The sequence below is a fragment of the Spea bombifrons genome, chromosome 1 (assembly GCF_027358695.1).
Source record: "Spea bombifrons isolate aSpeBom1 chromosome 1, aSpeBom1.2.pri, whole genome shotgun sequence".
In the NCBI taxonomy this organism is placed as follows: Eukaryota; Metazoa; Chordata; class Amphibia; order Anura; family Pelobatidae; genus Spea; species Spea bombifrons.
The window spans coordinates 132,574,769-132,589,342 of record NC_071087.1 but is presented as its reverse complement, the minus strand read 5'-3'; the positions used below and the strand labels follow the sequence as shown (position 1 = coordinate 132,589,342).

Here is a 14,574-nt window from a genome sequence, read left to right as displayed (position 1 = left end):
CACATAACCTATTTCCCTGCTCCAATTATTATATACCTATATGTTTGCTTTTACAGCTTCAGCAGGTGTTCTCAGCACCTGGGGATAGTAAAAGCTCAGATACAGAGTAAGCTATGCGATACTTTTGGCATAATTCATGTATTAACCCCACAAAGCTTGCAATTGAATGAAAAAAAAGTTTAGGAATATTTAAAAAGTCATAAAAAAGCTAATATTATTGCAGACGTGTCATCGAAGTTTGTACTGCTAACATATAGAACATTCACATGCTCTTATTAATGGAATGGTTTTTTCAGGGTCAGATCCACTTCTTGCATTTTTTCAGTTTAATAAGTTTTTATATCTTCGGTGACAGAATGGGATCTTGTCATCTTTTCCTACCAAAGGCTTTTACACTAGAATGCCAGAAAAAATAAAACCGATTAGCTTTTTTCTTTCTCACTCTAGGTGACTCCCAACATCATAGCAATTTTCTATCACAGTATGTGTACCTTGGAAGATTATTCATTGAATTGTATTTTTTTCCCATGCCCTGCCTTTTTGAATGGCCGATTCCTGTAATCTGTACAGTATACTTTAGTCCAACAGTTATTCTGATTTCATGTAATTAGGAAATTGTTTATTTTAACTTGATTATAGATTCTTTGTTACTTATTTTTCTGTGCCATGGTTTCATTTGAAAATGCACTTTTTTTCCCTCTAAAATCCTTTTCCAATCAAGTATTTTTGGGATGTGAATGAAAAAAAGAACTTTTTTTTTTTTGTAAAGGAAGAAGACCTAATTTTCTGCATATAAACCCTTTGAATTCCCATAATCCAGGGGCTGCCCCTGTGTGCCAAGATTGCTCTCCTGGCTGTTATAGGCACATGGCACCAGGCTGGAAATAACTATGAAGGGCGATACTGTCCTCCATACTGTTATGATCTCCCTTTTTACCAGCCATTGAACAGTGGCACTACTTGATGGCACAGTAACTTGATCTCCGTTTGGCCCTCTGCTATGCCACAGAGCACCTTCAGACGCCAGTCATTTTATGTTTTTAAAGTTGTGTGACAAGCTGCTGACGGGTCAGTAGAGTTCGCTACCCCAGAATTGGAGTGGCTTCCATATTTACATGAATTAAGGAAATAATACAATTAAACTTGTGCATGGAATGTGCTGGTGTTACTGATGGGGTGATGGCAGAGTTTTTTGAGCATTTCCCCTATGATGGTAATCTTGTTTTTATTTATGACCCGCTTTGCCGTTGGTTATATTATTGCATTTCAATAATTGTTGCTCTTCGGAAAATGTTGCCTTTAAGAAAGTGCAAACATTTTTCAATGGTATAAAGTGTATGTCATTTTGCGAAAAAGCTTTGAAATTAGCAACATTTTGGTTACTGTCACAAATCTTTGTAAGCCTGTAATCACTTTCTTTCCTCTGCAGAGCCAAGCCGTCGGAAAAAAGCTACCTGGATCCCAGTACAGCTACAACCACATGCAGCCAATCCTGTATGCACTCGGAGTGGGAATGTCCACCAAGGAACCCGACCACCTCAAATTCTTGTATGAAGGAAGTGAAGACTTCTCGTGTTTGCCAACGTTTGGTGTTATTCTGTCACAGGCTTCCTTCATGGCTGGCGGGCTTTCCTCGCTTCCTGGGCTTAATATTGATTTTACAAGGGTAAGACTTTTTATGCCTTTTATAGCATGAAAAACAACTGAAACTTGTGTTAATAAGTACAAAATAATCCAGTCCGCTAGTTCCTGTCTCAAACGTTTAAGGACAATATGGAGAATCAATTCTAAAAACTGGGCAATGTATCCAAATTTTTTCAGCTGAAGGTTATTTTTTGTACCGTTTTTTTTGTAAAGATTTTCACATTAAAGGCCTAATTACAAGCAATATGCTTTCTTATCTCCACTGTATTTTATCTCAGAAGAAATTGCGGTACAATTCTTCACAATCCTCGTTATCTCACATTTTATCTTTGCTGCTCATTCACGCTCTCCACCAATGTCACTTGTAAATCCCTAATACATGTCTGCATGCACTGAAAATGAATAATCAGACTATACAGATGCACATATATGCCCAATTAATAATTCAAGTACCTGAGTTGGCAATGAAGTCCTTACGAAAATATCCCATTAATGCTTGCGTTACAATTAATGTGCATGTTTAGAATTTATGCTGCTTTAGCGGGCATAACCTTGTGTTTATTGCTGGGTTTTAATCATTAGGCAGAGGCCATAATGCATATGTAGGAGGCAATTAAGAAATATATGATCCTTTACCTGTTTATTTTCCTTTCCCTCCAGCTTATAGCTAAATTCTGCAGTGCTGCTACACCTTCTCGGTGCTTGGTTGAATGAATTGTAGAAGAAGCTTAGAGTATTAGGATTAAATTCCAAGTACTGCCTTTGGAAAAAATGGCACATTGTGGAATCAGATATGGGGAAGGGTGGGCCATGTATTAGGAATCTTGGCATTTGACTCTTTCTGGCATTCCCAGGGTACAGTGAATGGCAAATAAGTATTTCATCCGTACCTACAGAAGGTATACTAAGTAATGTGTGTTCCTCATTGATCTGCATCACACAGTCTACACACCAATGTCCATAATGTTACTAGTTTGCGTGGAGAGAATTCTATTTCATCTTAAGAATGAGTTTACGGGAGTGTTTTAAAGGAAAAAATATTACAGATCACTGCTAAGTCTAAAATCTACCATTTTATACAACATCTGTGAGTTTTTACACCCTGCGTACTGAAGGGCAGTGCTAGAGGTGGTAGAAAGTAGCATGTAATAATTAGACGTGTTCCTGAAAAATGGCTGATATAGCCACCGGTATAACATGGCACATGGGAAGAGTTTTTGGTATCCCTTTGGGACTACGGGCACTGTAGCTGTTGTTGTACCACCTGTGATTTCTTTGGTAATTTTGAAACCTTTTTCTTTTCAGTTGCTGCATGGAGAACAATATCTAGAAGTGTACAAGCCCATACCAACTTCAGGTAAGAGTCCCATGGCATTGGAACCTTTTATTATTTATTTATATTATCCAATACTTCACTCTTGATGCTAGAGAGCAAACGGGAGCCCAAATACAGCCTAAATATGCACAGATGTTAGATTAGCCGTTTTCAAGCATTTATACATTTTGAAGGTTTTAAATTCTTTACAAGTTGCTGACATTTCGTTCTCTCATCCACACTCTGAGACCTTCTGATTTTATGTGACTGTATGACTGTAGAAATGCCCTCGTTAGCTTTCACTGAACTTTGCGTAAAACATCTGAAAAGACAGAGCTGTGAACTTTTATCAACAGCCTGTTCAGATTTTATGTAAATGGTTACCATTAAAATTTAGTCCAAACATCTCACAATCTGCAATTAACAGATTTAATTACATTATTAGCACTTCCAAAACTGTAAAAAGAAACTGCAAGCTCTATATGGAAAAAGGCAAGAAAAACTGTCATTTTTTTCTCTAAATACCATACACACAGCAGCTGTTTTATTGCAATAGAAAATTACAAAATTAGGATTTATGTGCATGCCTAAAACTTTATATTTTATTGATCACAGAAAATATATAAGGCTTTTTGTGAGCTGATGCGGTGAGCTTACTATTGTAAATGTTTTTTCCTTTTTTTATTCTGTTTTGATATTACTGTATTTGCTCGATTACAAGAAAAGGTTTTTTTCAGAGAAAATGGTTATAATCGAGGCCGTCTTATAATCAGACCTCAAATAGAGGTCTGACTATGAGACTTAGATCCAGATCCCCCGCAGCGCTGCAGGGGACCTGGATCTTTCTGTCTGGTAACCTACGCGCATCGCGCATACCTTCCCCGTCAATGGACGCATACAGCCCCCGCCGCTGCTGGCACTTCCGCCGGGGTTTTAATGATGGAGCACCGGCATCACATGACCTTCCGGTGCTCAGTCATAGAAGCCCCGCTGGTCTCCACTCGCTGCCCCCACGAGACACTGGGAGTCAGAAGCACTGGTAAGTTGAGGGGGGGTGTTATATGGGGGAGGATAAGTTATTTCTGGAGGCAGAGTGCCCCTTGAAATGCCTTTTAATCCCCTTTATGCCACTCTGCCTCCAGAAATGCCTTTTAACCACCTATATGCCACTCTGTCTCCTGAAATGCCTTATACCCCCTATATGCTACTCTGCCCCATGATATGCCTTTTAACTCCCTATATGCCAGACTGGCTATAAGGCATTTCTGGAGGCAGAGTGGCATATAGAGGGTTAAAAGGTATATCAATACGTGCAGTGGCACTCTTTTCTTCTGCAAGGCTATGGCCAGCAGTGCTATCATCTTGCTGCGAAAAATTGCAGCTGCACTTGTCACATGTTAGCCTTTATGCGTCATGTACCAAATTTCATTCATCTAACAAATGGTTATGTGTAGGCTTCATCGTTTAATGATGACACATAACTGATGTATCCTATAAATACAGATGAAAACATTTGTAACATATTAGTACTGACTATGGAGTCAGTAGGGTCCAAAAGCTGCCTACTGTAAGGTGTACATTTTAGACTTGGATGGTAAACTGTATCTAACCTGCTAGTGTTAAACCTATATTGTTGATGTTTCCAGATATCCCGTAACTGGTATAGATGCCAGTGGGTGGTTTTAGCTGCGTCCTAAAGTATGATTTAGACTTGAGGAGACATTTGATTTCCTTCCCGTTATCTGGAATTTGGAACGTTTGCGCATTTGGTCCATTTTAATTTGATAATTGCTAGATCCAAAAAAGTAAATATGCTGCGTACAAAAAATAGATTACTATCAAAGCGGTGCTGTTCACAAACCAATGTATTTCCATAACTTCAGGAATATATGGTTTAAAGTACAGTCTTGAAACTGGTCTCATCAGATAATAGATGGTGTTTTCAATTGTAATATTTAACGCTTCCAAAGCGCACAGAAGCCATATCTAAACTGCCGTAAAATGTAAAACATCAGTGACCCTTTAAGATGCACCTAAAAAGAAATAAATATATTAATTCAGTACGATTCTCGTTGAAAACCCTTGCGACACTCGTGCAGAAAATCCACTTTCTCACGGTTACCTCGTAAATGTGCCCACAGAGAAACACCTCAAACATCCACAGGATTTCCAGTCTTTCTATACTTATAGGCTGTGTGCTGGAGAGTAACCCAAACCAGTCATATTTCTTGGAAGCAATCAAGTCAAACCTATAAGTTACCCTGTGTGTACAGGTTTAGTCTAGACATATAACTCAAAACCTGCTTACACAGGTGATAGCACGCTTGGCATGGCATTTCCAGAAATGCATTTCAATTTATCCACTGTGCGGTCTTTGAAAAATATCTTGTATTTATGGTTTTATATAAAAATACTCGTTCAGCCGTCTTTCTTGTTCTGATAGGAACCATGCATTTTCTGCTATCAGTGTCTCCCTTTATAGTACAAGGGTTTAAGGCATTTGAGTATTTGGGATGGGTAGAAGTGAGATCTGATTTTATGACCCACAGAGCTAGTGCCGCTCACAAGATCACACCTCTTCACTGAAAGTCTTTTATGTTTTCAGACACAAGAAGCAAAAAATCTTAAAGGACCGATGGCTTTTATAAAAATAAAAGCCAAATGTTGTCTTGGCAGCTTGTACTTTAATACATTTCAGTTAGCCAATAAAGGTGTCGTCTTTCTGGAATTTGCAATACAATATTTCATCTTGGTGATGTAAATGTCATAAAATGGAGAAACAAAAATGAAGCCACCCAACCAGCAGATAAAAGCCACACGGCCTCTTTAGTTGTTGTCTCTCTGGCTTAATACTATGATTGAATGTGATATTTTGATTCCAACTGAAAGAATTGCAAATTAACTACCAGAATAGCTGTGCTCTGATAACCAAACTGGATATGGCCTTCTTCTGTGTGTGACTATATACACTGATCAGCCATAACATTATGACCACCTACATAATATTGTGTAGGTCCCTCTTTCGCCGCCAAAACAACCCTGACCCCTCAAGGCATGGTCTCCACTAGACCCTTTCATTGCTCCATGCTCCAGTTCTTATGCTCGTGTGCCCATCATAGGCACTTTCGGCAGTGGACAGAGATCAGCATGGGTACCCTGACTGGTCTGTGGCTACACAGCCCCATACACAACAAACTGCGATGCACTGTGTGTTTTGACACCTTACTATCAGAACCAGGATTAACGTTTTCAGCAATTTGAGCTACAGTAGCTATTCTGTTGGATTTGACCACATGGGCCAGCCTACGTGCATCAGTGATCCTTTGCCACCCATGACCCTTTCGCCAGTTCATCCCCTTTCCTTCCTTGGACCACTGCAGACCCTTGTCAAAGTGCCTAAGAGCCTTACGCTTGCCCATTTTTCCTGCTTCTAACACATCAACTTAGAGTACGAAATGTTCACTTGCTGCATAATATATCCCACCCACTGACAGGTGCCATGATAACAAAATTATCAGTGTTATTCACCTCATATATATATTTTCTTTATAAATATTAGTGCCAGAGAACAGCGTGCTTTTTTGTGGAGTAGCAACTGCTACTCACAAGATGCTTGCCTAAGAGTCGTGGGAGTTTCACACAGAGGCGTATCTAGGGTATGGCACCTATGGCTCGTGCCATAGGCGCCATTTGAAGGGGGCGCCAGTGAGCGGTTTTCAAACGCCGTCTTTTTTTTTTTTTTTTTTTTGTGTATGCGGAGGAGAGAGAGAGGGGCGCTAGCAACCGCTCGGCGCCCCTCCTTCTCCTCCACGAGGCCTCTCTGTCCCGGTGCCGGCATTTCATGCTGAGCGCCGTAATATGACGGCACATTTCGGCGCTCAGCAGTGAAGCAGCGGGCACCAGCGAGCGGCTTTTAAACGCTGTCCTTTTTTTTGATGATAAAAAAAAAAAAAGACAGTCTTTAAAAGCCGCTCGCTAGTGCCCGGTGCTTCACTGCTGAGCGCCGAAATATGACGTCATATTACGGCGCTCAGCAGTGAAGCAGCGGGCACCGCAGCAGTGCAGGAAGACAGAAGCTTTGTGCTCCAGTCGCTGGACCTCAAGGTGAGAGAACTACAAAGGGGGAGAGGGGTTAGAAAGTGATAAGGGAGGGAGAGGGGTTAGAAAGTGATAAGGGAAGGAGAGGGGTTAGAAAGTGATAAGGGAAGGAGAGGGGTTAGAAAGTGATAAGGGAAGGAGAGGGGTTAGAAAGTGATAAGGGAAGGAGAGGGGTTAGAAAGTGATAAGGGAAGGAGAGGGGGTAGAAAGTGATAAGTGAAGGAGAGGGGGTAGAAAGCGATAAGGGAAGGAGAGGGGGTAGAAAGCGATAAGGGAAGGAGAGGGGGTAGAAAGCGATAAGGGAAGGAGAGGGGGTAGATATAAGTAAAGAGTGTGAATTAATGTGTGGATGCATTGAGTGAATGAGGGAGAGCATGAGTTCATATGTGAATGTATTGTCTGAATGAGGGAGAGCATGAGTTGTCTGAATGAGGGAGAGCATGAGTTAATATGTGGATGAGTTGTCTGTATGAGGGAGAGCATGAGCTAATATGTGGATGAGTTGTCTGTATGAGGGAGAGCATGAGTTAATATGTGGATGAGTTGTCTGAATGGGGGGAAGCATGAATTGTCTGAATGAGGGAGAGCATGAGTTGTCTGAGGGAGAGTATGAGTTAATATGTGGATGAGTTGTCTGAATGAGGGAGAGCATGAGTTAATGTGTGGATGAGTTGTCTGAATGAGGGAGAGCATGCGTTAATGTGTGGATGAATTGTCTGAATGAGAGAGAGCATGAGTTAATGTGTGGATGAGTTGTCTGAATGAAAGTGTGAATTAGTGAGTGACTGTAAAAGTGTTTGTGTGTATCATAGATGTATAATTGTGGAAGGGCAAAGATGGCACTAGCAGGAGTTTTGAGCCTTGGGGACCAAGATGGCACAGGCAGGGTGTATATGGGACAAAGATGGCACAGGCCGGACTGTTTGGGGACAAAGTTGACTTGTACTGGGCTATTTGGGGACAAAGATGGCAAATCTTATGTGTGTGATCTGGGGTGTGCAACCTGTGATCTATGCCTGTAATTTAGGGGGTTTTAAATATACCTTTATGTGAATTCCAATTGATCTATACAAAGCTGGTTTTTTGTGTTATTCTGTAGATCCATATCTGCTATGCTATGTTTCCATACATTATTTATGTGTACCTGTAAATACAGGGTTAATATGTCTTATTCAGTTGATTAATACCTGCAATGCTGTTTCCATGTATTTATTTGATCTATACCTGCGATGCTACGTTTCATATATTATTATTGTATACCTGCAAATACAGGATTTGTATGTCTGATTCTGTTTATTTGATATATACCTTCAGTGCTGAGATCACAAGTGAATTTCAATTGATCTGGGTTTGTGTGTTGATCTATACCTGCTATCGGCATCAGGGACTAATATTTTTTTTTTATATATATATATATATGGGCAGCAGGGGCTAGTAAATGGGTTTTAGATATTTGGACAGGGGCGCAATTTCAGTGCTTGCCATAGGCGCTGTTTTTAGTAGATACGCCTCTGGTTTCACAACAGCTGCAGAGCTGTCCCTGCTATAAATTCATATAAGAAACACTGATTTAATGTTCCTTTTAAGTGAACGAAATAATTGAAAGCTTACCTGCCCAGGAATATTTTAAGACCCATTTATAGCACAGAGGTTAATTATACTCCTCCAGTAGTGATGTAATTCTTTAAGACAAGACCAATTCATTTGCTGGCCTAGACCCAGAACGTCTTAGAATGTGCATTCCCTCTCTGCGTGATGTTCAGGTGTCTCAAGCAAGGCTAATGACAAGCTTTATTTTGTGTATAAATTTGCAAAGATGACAGTCTGCAATCTGTCGGTGAAATAATTTACCCTTTCTTGTGAAATTCTTGCCAGTGAAGTTCATGGTTCATGAATCCCTGATGAATCTGTTTATGTAACTTTAATTATAAGGTCAAGACCATAAGTTGTTTTAATTACTGTTAAAATTGGGGAAAAAATACCTGATTTAATCAGTTGGTGAATGTGTAAACTGTTTTTCACCTAGTTTTTCAATTTTTACCCATAATTAGCTTGAAACATTTTCTTTTTTTACGTTTTAACCTGTGTCTCCTGCAAAAAAAGTCGTGACGAAGGCTCTGGTCCTTTTCTCTGTTGTGAAACCTTAATATCCTTTTTAAAGAGCTTCGTGTTTATTAAAAGGCCTTGGATGTTAACCAGTAGGTAGGTTGGAAGCATTTTTTCCTATATATTTTCGGTTTTGTTTTGAACTCGTGTTTGATTTTTATGTTTCGAATAGGAGAGTTGACTTCAGAGACCACGGTGGCAGACATCCTTGACAAGGGCTCAGGGGCAGTCATTTTACTGGATGGTAAGAGTCTTCTTTTTCCAGAGCTGCAGTCATTGAAATAGTTAACGACACCTTAATGGTACCGAAGAACACATTGATCCTGTGTCTTATTGCCAACTTGCCCTCACATTCAGCATTTCTGTGATACAAATCCCTGTCAAAAAGCATTTCACACCGAGGCAATTTGCAGCCGGAGTAACTGGAGGAAGGGAAACAATTCACGTTTCTGAGTGAAGTGAAGGTCATCTGAGCCAGAAAGAAACCCAGTGCAGGGAATCTCTAAACCAGTATTTGCAGTAGTTAATTTCGCAGTAGCACATCTCCTGCTCCCTGTTCTCGCTGTTGTATAAGTCCAAATACAGGCAAAGTCACAACCAGAAACACAGGAGAACTCCACAAGTGATGTTAATTACACAAGAGCATGGTTCAAATAAGAGAACCAGGTTATATAGATCAGACACAGGTTTTCAGACACATCATGTGATCTACTGATTGAGCATTTGGAGGATCATGAATGAGGCCCATAAAGTAAGGCAACATGGAGTAGAGAGTGCAAGATTTATGTGACTAGACGACACTTGCGTAACACAGGCTCAAGTGGACATGCATGGTGCCACATTTGCCTTGGTGAGTCCTGACACTTAAGCAAGTCTTTATTACCATTACCATAAAGAACCAGCTCAGTGTTGTATATCACTGACAGCAGTGGCAGCCTCCAGATCTGCAGATAAAAGAAATGTAGTGGAACAAAATGAGATCAATTTCAGTAGGTTATCTTCAAAACTAAATGGCATTACTGTATACAGTGTTGTATTCAATAGACAAAGACGATTCTATTTTCTCTGGGACCTGAAGTAGTTAGACCAACCCTAAGGAAGGATGTGTTTGCTCCATAGAGCTTATGATCTAGTAGTAAGTAGGCAGCGCTAGACAGAGATATGCTCAAGAGTAAGAAGAAGAACACGTTCAGTTTGTGGCATTTACAAAAGATGTAGGAAAAAATGACTGCATTACTGTAGTGTAAAATTTCAGGTGCGTGTTTGCTTGGTTGATGGCTGGTGAATGCTAGTTAAGAAGCTACAGAGATGACAAGTGGTTAATCACAAAGCCTTTAAAGGTTATTGTTCCCAATTCTACCGTGTGTGCTTCCAACTAATGCATGCCATGAACAGAAAATCCATGTTTTGGATTAGCTGCTGTGGGTAAACCTAAACAACTACACCTTAGGCAGAAACAGTGAGGCTGTTTTAAGAAGCATTGCTAGGATATCCACATACCCATCTCCACAGTCACAGTAGCCAAAAACCAATTGCTGCTTGTGCATTTTTTTATTAAATTATTGATTGTACAGTTGCTTGTCCTCGTAGTCTGTTGCAAGTTCTGTGTGATAATTTCCTATTAATTTCCTATTTATTAGAAAGTGCTGCTGAACGTGCTGTGGTTCTTTCTTTTTTTACCGTAGTGCACACATACTGTGGGAAGGACCTCATATGCTACAACCAGTTTTCCTTGTTTATTGTTGGAGCTGGAGGATTTGGTGGGAAACGCTCCTCACCAAAAGCCAAGGTACTTTCAATATATGTCTTATATTTTTTGCCATAGTTTAAAATATATTTAGGTTACCAAGATGTCTAAAATACTATATGACCATTTAATTGATAGCTACAATTAAATCTAGCAATTACTACTGTGGTGACGGCCTCCTAGTCTCAGAAGTAAGACTTTATTCTCATCCCTTCCCATGGAGCAGGACTGAATGCTGAAATGGACATTCGTTAATTTTCCTATGTCTTTGAATGTGGTCTTCCTATTTGTGCGATGTAATGAATGTCTTCTGAATGAAATAGCAGGGGAAGGCAGACTGCTGCACAAAATGTGTTTTGAATCTTCATTGTGGAAACGGAATAACTCCTGGAAGGTATCATTGTGGAACAATAGGTACTGGGAAGAAGCAGCATCAAGAATTCTAGACCAGGGCTGCGCGGCTCCAGTCCCAGAGGGTGTTGGATATCCCGGCTTGTGCATCCATCTAGCTTAACGATTCATTAAGCTTAGTTGTTTTTAGGCAAGGACACAGAATTCCTTGCTTGTTTGCAGCCCTGTTCTTAGACACTGTGTTTTAATTCTCAAGTATTATATTTTGTAGGAGAAGAGCTGGTAATGGGAATAGATGCATCCTAAGAATAAAATTATCTGAGAAAAGGTCTCATTCCTGTTAATTAAAAAAAAAAATAGATGGCAGCCATATCTTCAGCTCCAAAACGGTGTTGTCTAAACAGTATGTATTTCTTTTAGTAGGACATTCAATCATAGATTTTATGTATTTAGCTGCTGAAGACCTTTCTTGGAGCGGTCACACGGTTTTATTTTGGTATTTTAAATTGTTAGTATAATGGCTGAAGGACCCATTTACTTATGTCGTTAAAAGATCAAAATTTCTATTCTAATTTCTTGGAAAAAATAAAAGTGAGAAAGAAAGCCTCTGCTTTATAGGGGAAGTTTGTTCAGCCCAGCAATTTTACAGCATTGTGAAGTGAAGTGTGAGAGTACATTTTCTATTTCATATTATCCATGTCCTGTGGATATATGCAGAACTTAATTTAGCTGCTCACGTGCACAAAAATCAGTAGTTAAGGAAAAGAGGAGAAGAACCCACACTCCACCAGGTTTTATTTTCCTGACACAGGGAAATTCGCTTTTATAAATGCTTCTTCACTTTATGGGGCAACTGAACTAAGATCCTCTAATTACACTTTAATGTGTAGTCTTTATTTAAGTAGTTTATCTACTGAAAAATGCTTTCCTTACTTCATAAAAGTGTGTGCCAAAGTTATTTTAGATAATTGGCTTTCCATCGACTATTAATGCGACAGATAAAGCTGCTATTTTCAGATGATATAAACATAAACCTTTCTAAGAACTAACCGTTCCACTGTGTCAAGTTTGTGGCTGCTTTATATCTTGGCTGAGCTTGGTGTTTACACATTCATTTATTTTTCTAAATTGGATAATAAAAGAATGTTGTCTTGCTCCTTGCAACATTATGTATTACACACAAGGATGATGCATGAGCCATTGCCACAAACAATGGCCGTACCGCCAACATAGGTCTTCTAAAACATTAACCGATAGAGTCTAAGCTACAGTATCTCACAAAAGTGAGTACACCCCTCACATTTTGAAAAATATTTTATTACCCTATCGGCTCGATTATAGGCCGCACCCGATTTATAGGCCACACCCTAAAAGTTAGGTGCTTTTTTAAAGAAAAAAAACAACTTACTGGAATAGATATGCTGCCACTCTGTCCCCCCCCGAGATATGCTGCCAGTCTGCCCCCCCTGAGATATGCTGCCAGTCTGTCCCCCCCGAGATATGCTGCCACTCTGTCCCCCACGAGAGATGCTGCCACTCTTCCCCCTCCCGAGATATGCTGCCACTCTTTCCCTCCCGAGATATGCTGCCACTCTTTCCCCCCCGAGATATGCTGCAATTCTGCCCCCCGAGATATGCGGCCACTCTGGGCCCCCCCGAGATATGCTGCCACTCTACCCCCAAGATGTGCCCCCCCCCCGACTTACCAATGCAGACTCCTGGGTGTCTTGCGGGGCCAGCGGGGGACATCTGCGCAATACGCGTAGACAACTTCCGGTGCCGGCACTTCTGCCGTGGGGCTGCAGAGATGAATGTAAACAACCTCCGCTGCCGGCACACCTGCTCCATGTGCTTTAGCAATAACCCTTGCTGGGACTTCCCACGGGGAAGCACGATGTGCTTAGACAACCTCCTGTGCCAAGTTTTAGACATTAATGGCTGTGTGTTGATTTCGTTTGAGGGGGCAGCAAATTTACACTGTTAAACAGGCTGTACACTCACTACTTTACACTGTAGCAGATTATCAATTCTTCAGTGTTGTCACATGAAAAGATATAAAATATTTACAAAAATGTACTTTTGTGAGATACTGTACATGTAATTAGTAGCGATTTCATTCAAAAAATGATGGATTGGAGTCCTATTAATATTAAAAGGGGGTTGTTGGCATTAAACCCAGGGTTTTTTTCCCCCCTTAATGTGAATAAAGTCCATCAACCAGAAAAAAAATGAATTTTCCAAGAGTTCTTAACTGTTATCTCTCCTGTCTAATTATTCCTTTGCAACAGTGAATATTTTAATAAAGTAGACTTTGTCAAAATACACATTTATACACAGTTTTAAAGCGTGATCTACTGTGTTTTATGGAATGGGAAGGACAGTTAGCAGCGCTTGTTTTTACATGAGAGTGGTATGAATGTAGTATGTAAGGATGTCTTTTTTATCGTGCTGGCGCTTACTTTTTAGAGCACTGATTCCTAACCTAGTCCTTAAGGTACACTAACAATCTGGAAACCATTGCTTTAGAAAGTATCCACCTCCATATAGGACTTTTTTTGCGTCAATAAAGTGAAGTTGATGCTTTTACTAAAAATGAAGTATTGATCCAATAAAAAAAGCTACTACTGCATACTGGCATGTAGGGCTGCAACTAACGATTATTTTAATAATCGATTAATCGGCCGATTATTTTTTCGATTAATCGATTAATCGGATAAAAAAAACAATATGCAAATTTTTCGTTTATTTAAAAGAATTTAATGAACTGGATGTTAAAAAACAACTTAAAATTTACATTAACATTCGTATTTTGTTATGTTGTCAAAATACAACAAGTTTGCACCCAGCGCACAAGTTTGCATTGTGCCCCCACCCCTTTGCACTGTGCCCCCACCCTCACTCTGCCCTGCATCCCCACCCCCACTCTGCCCTGCACCCAGTCTCACAGCCTGCCCTGCACCCAGTCTCACAGCCTGCCCTGCATCCCCACTCTGCCCTGCACCCAGTCTCACACCCTGCCCTGCACCCAGTCTCACACCCTGCCCTGCCCTGCACCCAGTCTCACAGCCTGCCCTGCACCCAGTCTCACAGCCTGCCCTGCACCCAGTCTCACAGCCTGCCCTGCATCCCCACTCTGCTCTGCACCCAGTCTCACACCCTGCCCTGCCCCCCCACCCCCACTCTACTCTGCACCCAGTCTCACACCCTGCCCTGCATCCCAACCCCCACTCTGCTCTGCACCCAGTCTGCCACCCTGCCCTCCCACCCCCACTCTGACCTGCATCCAGTCTCCTGGCCCCACTCTGCCCTGCAC

At 40.8% G+C, this 14,574-nt stretch overlaps 1 protein-coding gene across 1 annotated transcript in view; it reads left to right on the top strand.

Moving 5' to 3' along the window:
• Positions 1-14,574, top strand: part of HSD17B4 (hydroxysteroid 17-beta dehydrogenase 4) — an 85,802-nt gene that overhangs the window by 41,556 nt on the left and 29,672 nt on the right. Inside the window, exons 13-16 of the mRNA XM_053474115.1 lie at positions 1,430-1,666; positions 2,950-3,001; positions 9,336-9,407; positions 10,849-10,952. Of these exons, the coding sequence (XP_053330090.1) occupies positions 1,430-1,666; positions 2,950-3,001; positions 9,336-9,407; positions 10,849-10,952 (465 nt within the window). The remainder of the gene's footprint in view (positions 1-1,429; positions 1,667-2,949; positions 3,002-9,335; positions 9,408-10,848; positions 10,953-14,574) is intronic.